This window comes from Lepidochelys kempii, chromosome 5, assembly GCF_965140285.1.
Source record: "Lepidochelys kempii isolate rLepKem1 chromosome 5, rLepKem1.hap1, whole genome shotgun sequence".
Taxonomy (NCBI): domain Eukaryota; kingdom Metazoa; phylum Chordata; order Testudines; family Cheloniidae; genus Lepidochelys; species Lepidochelys kempii.
Window position 1 is genome coordinate 18877940 of NC_136384.1, and position 17716 is coordinate 18895655.

General features: G+C 37.3%; 1 protein-coding gene across 1 annotated transcript in view; it reads right to left on the minus strand.

Moving 5' to 3' along the window:
* The window catches only part of MBD2 (methyl-CpG binding domain protein 2), a 47857-nt gene that overhangs the window by 25409 nt on the left and 4732 nt on the right, over window positions 1-17716 (minus strand). Inside the window, exons 2-3 of the mRNA XM_073343565.1 lie at window positions 10798-10957; window positions 563-700 (exon numbers count right to left, since the gene is read on the minus strand). Of these exons, the coding sequence (XP_073199666.1) occupies window positions 563-700; window positions 10798-10957 (298 nt within the window). The remainder of the gene's footprint in view (window positions 1-562; window positions 701-10797; window positions 10958-17716) is intronic.

Sequence of the window (17716 nt, forward strand, 5' to 3'; positions counted from 1 at the left end):
TTTAAGAGACACAAAACAGCATTTTTTAATGTTTTATGTAAAGCCTTCTTCCAGTAAAATGCCTTTTACAAAGGTAAGGAGTACTTGTGGCACCTTAGAGACTAACAAATTTATTTGAGCATAAGCTTTCGTGAGTTACAGCTCACTTGTATGTTCTATCCCCTCCCCTTTATAAAACAGCAAACTTTTTAGGAACAAATGCTGTAAAGAGGGCAATACAATGAAGTTTGATGCTTCATGTCAAAATACAGGGATTGTTTTTAAAAAGTGTTATAACTCAGTGAAATTCTCTAATTGTAGAACTATGAAGGAAGGTATGGATTAAAGAGTTAACCTCCTACACACTCATTTTAACATGCATGGAATCAAGCCTTTTCAGCTACTTCTCCACTACACTTTTTTTTTTAATAAAAAGAAGAGACACTTAATAGAATCACATTAAGGACATAATCTCCCCTGGAATGAAATTATTCTGTCTTAAATTTAAACTAGAGCCAATTAGATCTCAGGTCACAATACCACTTTCTGAATGGTAACAACAGGGAACTGATGACCTTCTTACCTGGCGTGGCTGTTCAGTCACTCGTTGTGGATCTGATCTCACTTTATTGCTAGGATGGTTGGTAACTTTGGTTACTGGCTGTTTGAAAATGGATGCTGTTTGTCTGATTGGCAGTGTCGTATTTAAGTCTGGTTTACCCTGTTTAAAAAAAAAAAAAAGGATTAGCAAGGACTGTATAACAGATTGCTGTTGGATTAACCCATTTTTACTGACTTGTGAAAGAATTTGTTGTTACTGCACTAATGAGTTCTTGGATAGCTAACCTTTCAACCAACTCACTTATTTTAAAAGAAAAAAGTGAGGTTTAGAAGTTTCACAGCTACTTCTATCTCGTGGAAAAATAAAGCCGCATGAGAGCCCACCTTTCCTTATTGGAAAATATACGTTATTTATTTAAATGACTTGTTGCTAAAGTGAGCTATTGTCAGAAAGCTAATGACAAATTCAGCCTTCCAAACCTGTTTGAAAACATAATCAAAGCAAGTAATTTAAGGTTCTAATAAACAAAAGTGTTATTCAGAAATTCACAGATCTTAAGATCAAAATGGACCAATATGATCTAAATGAACCGCCTACATAAAAATAGATCACAGTATTTCCTGTATCAAGGATCTTCATAACTTTAATTGAGTTAGAGCATCTCTTTCAGAAACATTTTAAATCTTAGACTAAATGACACTAAGTGACAAAGAAACCCCCACAACCCTAATAAACTGTTCTAATAGTTAATTACCCTCACTTCTGTGAAAATAGCTTGTCTCTATATCAATACCTTCTATAATTTTTTAAATTTTATATTTTGAATGCGTTTCATCTTGGTGTGCTGTATTTTAGGTTTTAGAAGATACGCTGTTTGACCTATAATCTAGTTCCAAACTAGAATAGTTACTGTAAAATCTTGTTTCCAAGAAGAATGAAAAAATTTCCCTATTTTTAGATCAGCTCAGGAGAAAATGGAGATAAAAATGTATCATAAGCCTGAATTTATTTTTATTTTACTGAAAAATGAATGTTTGCACGATTGGCTTTGTTGTGCTCAGGTATTTGCATTAGGTATTTTATAAGGGGATGATATTTTATTTCTCATATACCAGTGACAATATTTTTAGGATACATGATCCAGATAAGAGTATGCAAGTTTTCTCAGAAGTAGTCTTATGCTTGATATTTTGGCAGTCGTGTCACAGGTTGAAAAAAACTTCTGAGACACAGAAAATACCAAATATTTTAAGAATTGCTGGCTAACACACCCCACATACTTAAGAACTTCGGAAAGTCTTTTCGTCCATGATAACAGAGTAATTTCGGATTTTCAAAGCTTTTTATTTCAGAAATTTTAGATATGCATTATATTAATACAAAAATTCATGTATTGACAAACCTGAGCAATATGTAATCCTTTACAGCACAAAAATGCGGTAGCCTACATTACGTTTACAGACAATTTTTTTTAACCAACCAAAATTGTCAGGTTTAGAACATAAAAAAATGTATTAAGTGATAATCACTATAAACACAAAACAAAATTCTTGCTACACAAGACTATACAATTAAAATGAAAGTTGGAGTGTTGTTTTATGCAACAATCTAACAGCAAGGGGAAATTTGGAATATTACATTTCTGCTTAAACTAACATTTTATTGCAAATATCTGTATATCACCTATATCACCATACAAATATTCATTGACACATGCTTAGGATGCATTAAAACTCATTTGCGCGTACATCTTCATACTTTCCAATCACATACAGTAACATTGCGGGGTTAGCACTCGTTCAAGATTGGAGAAACTGCGTTCAGCATCAACTGAATTGCACTGGATTGCCAAAACAACATGAGCAATCTGGCTAAGTCTTGGCAAACATTTGTCCATGCTTTTCCAAAAACTGGAGAGAGCAGTGTCATTGATACTAGGAAGTTAATTTACAGTGTTCAAGTAAACTGCTCGCTCACCCTCAGATACAGAACTCAGCAGTGGTATACTCTCTTCATAGTCACTGAAGTTGCAGGAGAGTACACAAACTTGCTTGGGATCAAGAATTCTCACATCACGAAAAAAATGTATATGCTGGCTGTTTGTATTTAAGTATCCCTGCAATTTCTCTGCAGAGCTCTGAAAAACGTAACACTTGAGATTGTACAGTGCATTCTGTCCTCTGTACTGAAGTATTGCTGGCAGATCAGATGCAACGTTGTACACTTCTGTTGGTAATGTCGACCGTGATTCAAACTTAAGTAGCGTCTGAACTAGTGGAGTTGCTTCTGCTTCAATAAAAATTAAATTTGCCACAAGCAATTCTCTCTGCGATTAAACACTTAGCTCCTCTAAAACGGCAGTCATATTCTCCCCTTTGATTTCCCAAGCAACGAACCCACATGTAGTACTCCACGTGATGTACAGTGGAGTACTCCACATGATGGCAGTGATAGTCTATGGCTTTAAACAAAGTAGTCCATCTTGTTACAACTATTCCAGAGGTAATGTTGGACTTTCAACTCCATAGTCAATAAGATAGTCTCTGAAATGAACACATCTGAGTAGGGGTTTTCAGAACAGCTTTTTTATTAGAGCACACAGATGGTCCACTTCTGTATACAAATGGCACCAGCACTCACCTAGTAAAGCTGTCTTGTGTGCCCACCAGGCACATGAATGCAGTTGGTTAAAATGCCATTTAAACAGTTTTTGAATGACTTTCACATGTTCTTTGCATTATCTGTCACATAAGCCACTACATTTGAAAAGTCAATTTCATGGTGTACAAGGGACTTTATAACAGCTTGTGCACTGTAGTGTAACATGTTCTAACTCTATCGTTTTTACGAGCTTGGCAGCAGCTGGGAAATCTTCTGAAACCTGCATCAGCTCTATTAGAATATTTGCAACACACTGATGCAGGCTGTCTGTATATTTATCCACAATTATAGCTGCTTGCTGATCCTTCAGTTCAGCAATCAGTTGTTGCTTGTTTTGTTCAAAGATGTGGGGAAGATGGACTCATCTCAGTGTACTTGTTTGCTGGATACAGGCCCCATTTCATGTGTGCTTATTTAGGAATTCTCTCATTTTGGGATTGTCTAGTTTTTCTAGTGGGATGTTTGCACTGCAACAGGCCTTCACCCATTCTTGTACTATATCTTTTCCCTGTAATTCTAATTTTCGTTTTGTCATACAAGCACACCAATAATCATGAGCTGTGCCTTTGCTACTGTCACTTCACCACTCTTTGCCCTTTGTTTTTTGTTTTTCCGTTGCTACAACATGACATGGACCTTTAATGTGGTTGACTAAGTAGTCCTTTTTAACATGGTCAAGAACTTTGCTTCAAATTGTACAAAATAACATCCCTCCATCCATATGGAACATATACTTGCCGAATTCTTTAACACTAGCCTCATGTTTAACCATTTAGACATTGGTAGAAAACGACTCAAATGCCTGAAGCAGAAGGTAGAAAATCGTAAGGACTCGGTGATTTCAGAAATGGAAGATAATTTCATGAAAAAAAAACGTAGCAATATTGCCAGTTTCCAGAAAACACTGGCCCTACTAAGAACATCCCAGCCTTTTTCAGGGTGTACCAGTGAGAGCGTGGCTGGGTGCACATATATCTGTGCAGACACCTAATAAAGCCACACAGGACAGGCGCTCGAAAAAATGAAGTTCCCCAGGATTAAACAGCCCGAAATATTTTCCCGTAAAGTACGTTCTGTGTTTTAAAAAGTCTTGAGATACTTTATATTGTCATCTGTAATTTTTGACAAATAATTGTTAAACTTGTACTTATCAAGAATATTCTTTTTAAGATTGTATTATAATATCTGTGCTGGAAGGAAGGAAAAGGGTACCCCATCATGTATGTTAAGGAAAAGTTAGCACACGTTAAGGAAAAGTTAGCACATGTGACTCCATTTTGGTTTGGGGCCCACCATTGTCTAAAAGCAAGCACATCGTGCACCAGGAGGAGTGTTCCTTAGATACTGCATTCCTGTGAAAATCCTCCTCCTTGTCTCCAGCCTGCCTTGACTCCCAGTATCTGTTCTTTGTCAGTCCCTAAACTCCTTATCTCCTGGCCTTTGATGTGAGGCCTCCCATCCTGATAATAAAAGTTACTGATGCATCGCTTTAGGACCATGCTGTGTAATTAACATACTGGTTTAGCACGAGAAATGCACCAAGCAGGGATAGGTGGTAGATAAGAAAAGGGTTTCTTTATTGGCTAAGGTTTTCGGTGCACGAGGGCAACATGCTTTGCCAAGAGGTATATAACCTTTGTATAATCTGTATTCGGGGTCCCCTCCTGGCTAGCAGGGGGGCACCACACTCGAGCGTAATAAACTTGGTGTTTTTTGGGAACTCGGCAGTTGTGGACTTTGTTTATGTGCCTCAGCCTAGATTCAAACTGTGCGTGACCTACCAGGTATAATTCGCAGCATCTGTGTGCGTGTCCTACCAGGTGTAATTTGCAGCATTTGTGTGTGTGTCCTATCAGGTGTAATTCACAGCATTTGTGTGCGTGTCCTATCAGGTATAATTCGTAACATGTAAGAAGGAAGCTTTATAATTGGCTCGGAGGTTGTAGATCAGATATAAGTGAATAACTGCTTTCAATATAAGTATATACATACCTAACCAGATGAGAATTATAGATATAACTGATTTGGTGAAGTTCTTTTGTTTGGTTATAAATCCCAACTAAAGCCACATTCTTAGACCCCTTAGAATTTATAAGGGGATTATTTTTGTACTCATCTGATACTTTACTTCCAATATTAAGATTCACTTGTCTGATTTGATAGTTTCATAGTGTTCTATTTTTGTTTAATATTCAGGTTAATTCTGGTGATAGGTTTTCTTGATTAAACTTTAGTTTTAGAGTTTTAATAAAATTTATAAAATAGAAACTGATAATGAGTTACAATTCCTGAGTCATATTTCCTTCAGTAAGGAACATGGGTCCAGAACCTTTCAAGGCCTGGGATGGATACCAGCCACTCTACCTAAAGGCCTGACCAGCACCCCTAACAAATCTATAGATCTTATGCTACAAAATTTTCTTATTTTTAGTCTGAATGTGTCTCTTTGAGCTTCTAAGTCGAACAGCTTAACTCAAACAGCTTCTATTTTGAGAAATCTTCTCCCTATGTAGAAGGGATATTTACAGACTCTGATCTCCTTGTGTGTATTAGTGCCATGTGTTATAATAATGAATCCTCTAAACATTGCTGCCAATGACATGTCAGACCCATAGAGCTTTACTGGATTCCTTTTAAAAACATTCACGAGTGTGTCACTTATTGCTCACATCCTATTGAGCAACTAGTTTTCAAACTGTAGAACTAGATCTCATATTGCTTGTTCACTTTCACAAGGCCAGAGCTACAGTAATCTGGCAGGTTTGGATGTCCATGCACTGCATATATGGGCATCCTGTGTTTACAAATAGGAGGTCATTACCCTTCTCCCCCCCGCGCTCCCCATGCTCTCACTCAGGAATAGAGTGGTCTCCTCTTGGAGGAGGATTAAGTTACAGCAAAATAATTACTCCTGAACAACAGCACCCACACAGGGGTTAACATTTTTATGTGCACCGACTTCACACCTTTAGTTGATATGCCTCAACTTTGTTTAGTGTTTTGGTGCAGACATGCCCTAAGAAATAGCCCAATGAATGGTAACAAATTAACACATGGTAACTTGTAAATCTCATTTTGAAGATGTTTCCAAAAGGGAAGGGTTGGGAATTTTCAGGGTGGACTGAGGGCATTAGTTTGCTTTTGCTGAAGTCCGAAATATTGTTGTGCATTTGTTAATATAGTAAAGCAGCTTTGGACAATGAGGGTCACAAAAATGCAACAATGTTCTTACATTATGCACCTCTGATTTTCTAGCAGATAAAGAAAACAGACGTTTTGAGATTGTCCTGCATCCAATAAGAGTAACTTGTGTTAGGCTAATGAATATAAATGTTTCCGTCAAAAATAGGGCAATTTATTTCTTTTAAAAATACTGTGTTGTAACTAATTTTTTCACTAATGACACAGATCTAATGGAGTCAATGGAGTTAAGATAATGGATGAACTTGGCCCCATCGTTTCTAAGTGTATTATATTCCACAAGCACTTTCAACATAGACATGAACACCAGTCTTTCACAGCTTTTCTGAGACAATGTCAAGTCTTTTGGCATTATCTCCAGAGACTTTTAAATCCAAACAAACTTTGGAATTTCAGAACTTTTACATTATAAACAACCAGGGACACTTAAAAACAAACAAACAAACAAATAAATAAAAGGCATTTTGAATTGTACGTTCAAGACATTTTGTGCATGCAACTTGAGTTCCTTTTAAGGGAAAGAAAAAAAGTGTTCCCCTCAAATTATTCAACGAAATGAAATATACTGTGTAAGTACTGTGTAATCTTTCATCTCATTCTAGTTCCAATTTTTATTTTAAAGGTATGTTTCTTTAGATATCTTTCTATAGTCATACAAGAGAGGATAAACAAACCAAGCTGTGATACTTTAGCACACTACTAAGAGGCAAATAACAAGCTATTGTATTTTGTGTATGTGATAATACGTATAGAATCCACGCATACACTTAAAAGCAGTGAATGGGAAGCTTTTCCTGGGGAATGTAAGATTCTGGAGTTGTTAAGATTTCATTTTTTAAAAAACTGTTAAGCCTTATAATTGCAGAGAAATGCGAAACAAGTATTAATGATGGGGGAGCATAAGATTTACCAGACACCTAACTAGCCTGAAGTCAGCCAGGGTTGGTCTGGGCTTCAAATTTCTGTGGTGCCATGGCCCTGGAAAGTTCCCAGGCTCTTCCATATCAACCACTTTCTAGTTTAGTCTGACAGCTAGCAGGTGTCTTTCAAACTGTACAAGCAAAGAGTGAATCAATGTAAAAGTATTCTGTAACCATGCCCTTACCCTCTTCCTGGCCTGCTTTTAGCGTCCTTATTATCCTCACTTTTAATGTCATATCTGTACTTTCCATTGACTTCCGTGGGCTATTGAGGAAGTCCCTAACGTTTCCCACTAATTTCAGTGGGCTCTGAGTCAGTCCCCTAAACAGTTAGCAGGGAACTCAGCTATACTTGTTTTGATGCAGCTCCCCGCATACTTCTGGATGTTCAGAAAATCATAATTAATTATAATTATACAGTACAGTGTTTGGTTGATTTTCAGAGTACAAACTGAGAATTTTTAATGAAACCATAAACTAGCATTCATCCATGGTTCATTTCATGGTGTTGGATTATGCTCCAATAGTTACATCCTAGCGGTGAATGAAGTAGCACCTCTGTATTTCACATAGTTTAAATTTGTATAAATTTGGAATCCTTCACAGTAAAGGACACAATGTAAAATGTAATGAAATGTCTATAAAAGGTCTAATAAACATCACTTCATTTAAGACACAAAGTAAGTTATGGTATTCAGTTACCAACATACTTGTTATAAAAAGCTCAATATTCTTAATCAGAATGGGTTTAAAGGCCAAAGACTTCTCTGCCAGGTTCTGCTGCTGCTTGATTAACATCCTTTAAAAGCAGCTCTCCCCAAATAAAGTCCCTTTGCCCTTGAAGGAACTAACGTATTACGTCATCTGTCAGGCCTGTCAATGCATCCTTGTGCCACATCTATGCTCCATCCAGCTGTATTCTTCCTTACATAATATTTCTATGCTAGCAGAAATGTTTTCCAGAAGGCCGTCCACTATGCTCCTTCTGGAAAAGATACTTCATACTGAGTATGATTTAGAAAGTTCCCACAATATTATTTCCAAGCCTTTCCAACCAGATGATCCTTAGGTCACTCATTACATAAATGTTTGGTTAGACAGTAGTCTAATATACTTTTCTTTCAAAATAAAGCAAACCACCAATTTGGAAGGGTCATGGAAGGCATTTTTACAGCCTAACAGTAGCACCAAATAACTGCATTTATTAGTTCTTATTCAAAACTACTCTGAATCTTATCTTCAGTTCTCTCTTCAGGAACCTCTCAAACCAGCAAAATAGTTTTAAATACTTAAAATGTCCAAATTAAAGGCATTACAAATTATTTGAAAAGATTACTGTAAGATTGAAGCAAAACTCCTCCTTCCCTCCCCCACCCCAACAAAGCCCATCAATCAAAAGGGTTTTATTGCTAATTCTGTAAGTGCACTGATACCTAATCAGGATGCCTTGCAGTTTGTGTAGAAGACCAGATGACAGATTGTAAGTGACCCATAAATGTTAACAGCACAAAGAAGACGATAACTTATTTGCAATATCTATATGCTGGTTTCAAGCTAAAGATATCATAAAACTTAACTAATATGTTCAATTAATGATTGCAGAGGCAAAAAAAATTTTTTTAAACAGGATTTTTCAATTACCATCTGTATATAAAACATAGAACAAAAAAGCGGCCATACTGAGTCAGACCAAAGGTCCATCTAGCCCAATATCCTGTCTTCCAACAGTGGCCAATGCCAGGTGACCCAGAGGGAATGAACAGAACAGGCAATTATCAAGTGATCCATCCCGTTGCCCATTTCCAGCTTCTGGTAAACTGAGGCTAGGGACACGATCCCTGCCCATCCTGGCTAATAGCCATTGATGGCTATATATTTAACTGTCTCAATATGGTTGAGAAAGACAGCTTAGCTGCAGTTTTATACTTCGTCCTTTGCAAAAAATATGAAACAGAGGCAAATGATTTAGAAACCACTCATGGTAAACTGTTTGTACAAGACTAACAACTAGCACAGTATGTGTGAATAAGTTTATGCACAAACATGACAAGGTAAATCTGTTAGAGGTATTGAAAAGAATTCAGCTGCAAGATTTACTAGAAGATGAACACCACATATCACTCTGCTCTAACAACTGTGTGTTAGAACTCACAAATAGCAAACTTCAAGATTAAATTTGAAGTCCTTTTTACTACCTACTGAAGAAATAATCTAGTAGCCCACAAAGTACAGATTTTAAATAGCATGGGATATTAAAAAGGATAGATTCTGCTCTCACTTACACTGCTGTAAACCCAGGATAGTTTCTGTGATTTCAAAAGCATTACTTGCAATTTTGCACTAGTGTAAAAATCAGAATGTGGCCCAGACTTTTATACATAAAATTCTGCAAAACTCACTGAATTAGTGTCCTGGTACTGCTCCTCTATTACATGCTCTTTCAAAAAAGAGCATGTCTGTGAGGGGGGTGTGGTTTTTTTTAAACGCATACATTAAATATAAAAGATCAGCATGAACTGTGTGGTCCATGCCTTCTGTCATCTGCCATTAATTTAATCTTGTGGATCCATGTCCTGGAAACCAGATATAGCTTATTATGCATTTCCATGCACTGTTTAAATATATAATTGCCAATTTAAATGAAAACATTGAAAATTATTTTAAAAACCCAGCTGTTTTGGAAAGAACTTTTGGAAAGAATCCTTACAGTATAAGCATCCTTACTGCATCTGTCACTATGGTATCTAGGTGTCAGCAGTCATGGCTTTATTCGTAATTTTCCTAACATACTGCATCTATTATCTTTGCCTGTGTGTGCTATAGGGCCCCCCCCCCGCCCTTTTTTCCCCTCTAACCACTATCAGAAGAGGAATATATTTTCCTATTAATGAAAAAGCCTGATGCCGTCTCGTTTCACAGACCCCATCTTTTAAAAAATTGCTTCTTTTGGATGCATAATTTTAAAAGACACCAACGTTTGTATAAATATTATGTAACTGCCTCAAAAGACAAGCTTCCTGGCACATATGAAAAAATATGAAACATTTTAGCTCAGAACAGGAAGATGAACACAACAAGGGTAAAAGCTGGACAAGTGAACAGGATAATCTCTTGACATCAACTAACTTAACAGGCCTAATTTAGAAATGTGCTTTAACCCTTACTGGTCATCAGATGAACACTACTGAAATTTGTTCTCAATCACACACATGGGCCAACTCTTGAATTATTGTTTAAATTTGATGTTCCAGGTTTAGCCTCACCTTGATTGTTCCTTGTAGTAGCAGAATATTGCTGCTACTCAAAAAAATCTATATCTCCATGACAACTAAAAAGATAAATATACAGACACACACACCCCGGAGCAGCAGGCTGCTTTATGCAGAAAAGTTGCTAAATGCTCTAGGGGTAAGGGCAATTTTAGGATCTCAAGTAGCATAGATACACTTAAACATAGTGTATTTACTAACAAACCTTATTTTGATTGAGAGAATCATTCCTTAGTCTTTGTTTGTTCTTCTGTAATTTACTGGGCATCATCTTTCCCGTTCTGAAGTCAAAACTGCTGAGATCAACAGTGTTTCCCAGGTATCTTGCCAACTGAGGCTTGCTTCTGAACTTCTTACCACTTGGACTAAAAAGAAGAAAACACTTTAGTATATTTTGTTGTGCGAAATGATACAGCTTTGACTTCTTAGAACAGGTTTCATACCTTTTTAATTGATACTTTAAGAAGCTTCCATATCTTTATTCCATGAAGCATGTTCATTATCGTGTATTTATGCATTTATTAGGCAACTGAGCCAAGATATCATTGCTCACCTAAAATCCAGTCCCATCCTTTGCTCAGGATTCTAACCTATGTTTCAGGATGATGGACACAAGTATGCACTACTGGCCTGGAAGGTAGCTTCAAATGGAAATTCAAAACTAAATGATTGCTTCAGCTACTCTAGTTAAGTATAAAAAGCCCACAATGAGAGATTAGATTCTGCCCAACTGCAGGAAGTCACTTGCTCTGTACAAGATGTAGGGCAGTAGACTAGGGCTTCAACTGACCATCCATTAAACCCAATCATTAATGCACCAACCATCTCAAATCATTAATGCCAATAGACTGACACAAATGTATAAAAACAGGATATGATACAGCATGGCACCATATACATAATTCACTCACTAATGCTGGTATCAGAGGGTGAAGGCACATGAGCCAGCAAATAGAGCTGGAAACAGAGGAGTCTGAGTGGGAATTTGGGGCTGGGACTGTGCGTATGTGTGCTTTCTTTTTTCTTTTTTCTCCTTGACAGAAGCTTAGGAGGAAAGGCTAGGACAGCTACAGAGGCAGCAGTAGTAGTGACCAAAGGAATGGAAGAGTCAGTGAAGATGACTGGATGTGGAAGCTGCAGTGCACATTATCCTGGAGTGGGTATCTGAAAAGTGCTTCATTTGTATGAAGTGCTGCCTGAAGAGCTGATAGAAGAAAAGATCTGAGGTTTGGAGACACAGGTAGAAACCATGGCTGAGTTTCAAAAGGGATTTAAGCAGATGATGGAGGGAAGCAAGAGGAGGCTGAAGAGAAAACTCAAGACTCACAGATGCAAGCTGGACTGGAAAACTGTGAGGGTAGATTGCTGCATGAAGAAAGTGGCCAAAGGAAGCATGTGACTTCAAGAACCAGGCAGAGAAAAAGACTGGTTAGTGAAGGAGAAATAGAACTCAGAAACAGGTTTGCTGAGATGGAAAATGAAGAAGGGGCAGAGCAGGCAGTAATAGAAGACAAGAGTGCAAGGAGAAGAAGAGAAGAGCGGCTAGTCTTACAAGAAGAGGGAAAGAATCAATGGAGATACCCAGAGTTTAGAGCCCCAAGAGGATCGAGGATGACTCTCGGAAGATTGCAAGTGAAAACAAAAGACAAGAGGACTTGCAACCAGAAAGAACAGTAGAGGGAAGGCCAGAGAATCACACCCACACCAGGAAGAGGGAGGTCTACATGACTGGGAACTCCCTACTCAGAAAAATGGAGAGGTCTGTCTCCAGAGTTGATCACAGAACAGAAGGGTGTACTGTCTGCCGGGAGCTAAGATAAGAGATGTGTCCCTTAACGCTCCATCCTGGTCTGTCTCTCACAATGCTTTGCTAGTGACAAGCAGCAATCCCCTCCAGGCGCTGTTATCACTTGGCACAACCACATATGGAGCCCCATACCCAACTATATTGCATGAATGCTCCCAGAGCCACTCATGAATCACACTGAGAAAGGCACCAGCCAAATTCTCCCAGCCTTATACCTCAGGAATATACTGTCTTGCACTATTCAAGAACCTTTCTTGAGCAATGCAAGTTTATTAATTGGTTCACCACTTCATCAATGGAAAGTGGATAGGCACCAGCCTTTGTAAATACAGATATCTCTTTCAAAGCTATTTGCTCAGCTCCTCCCCAATAATCTAATGACCTGCCAAGCAATAGTACAATTTAAAATTTCACAGTACAATAAAATTCAGTTAATATACAGGGTAGCTAGTCTATTTGACCCCCAAGACTCAAGATGCAAATTACAAAATTATTAAGGTTGCCCAACACCTCCCATTTTAAGACCCTGTTTTCAGTTGCTTATAACTATGCCAAACATTAAACATTTTGGGCTGAAATTTTTGACACTGGGTGTCTGCGTCAAGCTGAACTGCTTTAGAAGATTTCAGCCAATATAGTTCAGCCATTTCTGAGAACAAAGCTAGTGTTTTGGCCACACTAATAAATTCTGGCAATCTGAACAGTTCTAGTATCCCCATCCTCTCCTGCAGGGACTTGTAACCTGGTCTTTGTGCCAGTGTTGTCCCTATGAAAATCTGTCCAACTTTCACCAAGTTATAAGCCTTTGACAAAAAATTGTTTAAAAATTGCAGTTCACATTCAGTAGAGACTTTTTAGGAGTTTAATAGTTACAGTCTCCAAAGATTTCATGTGACTTGGTCATGCTCAAAGCTCTAACAGTTCCTTTTGCATCTGCCGTCCCCAGAGGGACAACTGACCATTCTCCATCCCCTCACAGCTACTTCTGTCAGGACTACACGTGCCATCCACAATTTTTGAATATTTATTTGACCACAAGAATTTGCCTAAGTATTATGTAGTCCTGCTGCACAGGCCAATTTGAATCAAGAGCAACCTGAAGTCTAACTGTTCAGGCTGGAAAAAGATGAAGTCTCCTTGGTGACATTTCTCCCTCAATGGACAGAGTGCAGACAGCAAAAGGAAGACTGGATGTTAAAGCTCAATAATGTGACAAAAACTCAGAGGCCACTTGAACCTAATATTATGCATCTCTAGAGGGGTAGCAGAAGTGCTGATAGAAACTTTTGGTCAGGTAACATAGGTAAATAAATCTTAATGCCCGCTGCTGCTAAGTTAAGAAAGATTGACCAATCCACCAGAATCAAAATATAATTTCTTAAATACAGCTTTAAGGAAAATCCCAGTGACAATTATCTATTGTTTGCTTAGCATTAACAATGTGTATTACTGTATATTATATAACTTTTTTCAGAACAGAAAGGTCTTTAAGAAAACACAATATACTAGAAATCCAGATGTTAAGATACAGGTTTGTTGTTGTTTTTTAAAATAAGAGGTGGCTTTATGGGCTTCAAAAGAGAAGTAGAGAGTTTTAGAATAGATATGAAGAATGAGATGATGGTGTTGGCTTGATAAAATGGAAAAAGGAAGTCATTCAATGAATTGGGAACAGTGTGGAAAAGAGATAACAGACGAGAGCAGAGGAAAGAAGTTCACAGGTGATGGAAGTTGGTATTTTTAGCCAAACAGATGGGGTAGGAGACAAATTCCAAATATTTAGCCCCTCATTCTACAATTTGTTCCATGCAGGTGGATCTCAGCACCTGTGTGGAGCCCCAGTGACTTGAATGGGGTTCCCTGAGAATACAGGGGTCAGTACCATTTGCAAGACTGGGGACTTACCTAATAGTAAACAAGCTAAGAGTAATTACACAAGCAAATCTGTTGAAGAGATATGCAAAGCTGTTGAACTATCTATCCTTTGGAAGAGCACAGAATCCTGCTAATCCAAATGTTGTTGGAACACCTAAGTATTTGCTTTACTATCAAACCACAAAACAAACATCCAGAAGTAGTGTCAAAGCAATGTCCATCTGCCTATGTGTCAAAGCAATGCCGTCCAGCTTTTGTAGTTGCATTTAAAAGGAATCTATTAAAGAGGTTGTTAATCTCAAAGTGCTACTTTCAAAACAATAGCAGCGTAAGTAAAGCCACCAGTTGGTCTTGATTTGTTTACAGTTTCTTTTCAGGAAAGAAGAGCTACTTTACAATTTTAGTGGACAACATCAAACTGTTCAGTTTTTAAAGTAACTTCTTAATATGTAGAAATATTTAAGGCCCGGTCTACACTAGGAGGGTTTTGCTGTCTAAATATTTTGGCAAAATCCTCCTAGTGTGGATTCAGTGCCTCAAACCATAAAGTTTACTGTATAAGCACAGTTATAAAGATAAACCTGCATCCATATGATGGTTAATATAGCTATGCTGGGTTGAAAAATTAAAAAAAAGTCATATCCCAAACTGACAACAATATTTAGTGCAGATCAGGTGCAGAGTAATTTTTATTACTGTGTTTGGATTTCAGAAGAGGCACATTATAAGTAAAATATACATGCACGCACACACACACACTGTGGGGAGCCACGTGTCCAACAATAATGAACTTCCCCCGGAATTTTTCTTTCAACAAGCTTTTATTTAAGAAAGAAAGATCTCCTACCACAAATTTGTAGAATTCAAAGGCAGTCTATGATTATCTGTTACAAAGCTATTCAAGAAGAGATCTGTTTCTTTTGAGGTACTGATGCAATTATCCATCCCATTCACCACCCCAACATGATGTAAACTTACAATCTGCTTTATGGTATTGGCAGTATAACCACAAACTGAATTCATGTATTCTTTTAACTGTCAAATGCCATTTGCACTTTTTAGCACTGTAGAGTGAATAAAAACATGTCTAATGACCATGAGGCTGTTAGTTTGTTTCAATAGAGCAAGACAATCTTTTGTTTTATTTCAAATATTTCTTATTTTTAAATAAAATCTCAAACATTTAATAACTGTAATATACTTACCCATGTTGCCATGGATATGTGTATATTAAAACATATACATATTATAGATAGCAACCTGAAATATGGATTTAAAAATTTTAAGTGTGGGTTTACTCTGAAAACGGCATCTCAGGTTTCCAAAATTGCTCTGATGCCATGTTGCTTGTCACAATGATTTCGGTATCAAAGAGGTTCAGTTTACGACATCAGCCTATAAACACAATTTCATCTACAAAAGAGCTGCATTTTTTATTCCAATATATCATCACTATTAAAGGATCTGCAGGCCAAACTAGGCCCTCAGTGACACCTGTGCAAGGCCCATTATTGTCAAATTATGTCAAGAGTGATACCTGTGCAAACCCATTTCTTTCAATGGTTTGCACAAACATAACTCATTGAAAATGAAAGTAGACAATTCTGCCGATAATACATGAGAGAATAGAATGTAGATCACAATTCCAGAGTTGTACTGGCTCTGTTTTGCTACAAGGAGGAAAAAACAGTACAAACTTATTTTTGTCATTAAAATAAGATCTGGCTTTGAATGCACAAAATAAATCTTGAAGAGGGGCCGGACACTACAAAGAGATGTCTCTGGGGAACTCAGGCCCTGGGGTTCACCGATCATTACAGGCAAGACAAAGTTAAGATTGGCAGAGTCTTGAGGATTTTGCTGGTGAAGCAGTCAAGACTGGTGTGGCATAGAGTTGACAGAGTCTAATTTCCAGCAAAGCTCACTCTCGCTAAAGCAGAGGGGTAACACACGAGCTTAGGGTTCTGAGCTGCCCTGAGGAAAACATCACTGAAGAACCCTAGAGTCATAGGCTGTTTAACTGTATTTGGCCCATGCTGATTTACCTTCCTGGATTTTCTTTTACTTTAAATATGGTATTACTGACATTTTCCTCACAGTTGAAACGGAATGGAATTAGACAAAGTTACATTTCCTAAACAAACCCTGCACAATGTGCTAAACGCTACTACACACTTTTTATATATTTTGTATGAGTAGTCCTCTTGACTTCCACAGGAGTACAGTTAAAAATGTTTGTAATGTAAGTGTGTGAGTGCTATACATCTCACTGTAACCATCTGCAAGATCAGGGCCGAAGATATGGAATCTACTGTGCACGATCTGTATTCTCATTACTACTTCCCTTTCCTTTTCAAATCAATGTCTGCTATATCCACGGATTAAAACAAAAATAACAATGTATTCATATACAAAGGAGCATGTCTGATGGTCCACTAAGTGAAGGCAGGCCACTTATCTTTCTTAGTCAAAAAAAAAAAATCCTGTTTCCCGCCCCATATTTTTAATATAATTATACTCTGGCATTTCACTAGTGCCATCCATCTGATTATTATAAAACACTTTACAAATATTAGATATCCAAACATCCCTATATGACTGCTATTATTAGAGATGGTGAAACTGAGGTATAGAGATGTTAAATGATTTATTGAAGGTCACATAGCAAGTGACATAAATAACTGCTCAATTTTAGTGCCCTGCCATGTATAATGAAATCATCAAATTGCAAGCCATGAGTTGCCTGGCAAATTTTTAATTTCAATTTTGTGGTGCTTTGGCAGAAGATCTGTATCAAGTGCTGATAATGCTGGAATGAGTCCTAAAATTTGAACCATTTACTCCTAATTCTTTCCCAGATAAAAAAGGCAGATTTTTTAGGTTCAAAACCAGATTATAATCCTCTTCATCTTTAATACATATTTTTTAAAACCCAGAGTTTCTTATTATGTCTTCCAGCATAAGCAAAATACTTTTTCTTATTGAGATATGGACCACAGTGCACAACTAATTAAAAATAAAGCTACATTTTCATCTGGTACAGTATTTCTTAAGCAGTATTTCCACCCCATCCATATTGTTAATGAATAGTTGGATTATAAAACTTATAAATTAAGTCAGTAGGACTAACTGGCATCTATCTCCAAGAAGGGCAGACACCGTTCCACACAAAAATGCTAGAGGGCTCTACACTGTATTATCAGCTTGTCCACATGACCAACAAATTATCAAACCATGTTATGTGAATTTGATATTAAAATTCTGTAATGCAATGCTGAACCAAAGTGGATTTCAAGATCAATAATCATATTGATTACAACTTATTGCAATCCTGTAAGAGTTCTGCTTAGCCACCATCATTTACTTAGTTGATCATGCTAACTGAAATTGCTTTTAAAACTTTTTCCTCTTTTTTCTTGCCTTTAGAAAAAACAAACAAGAC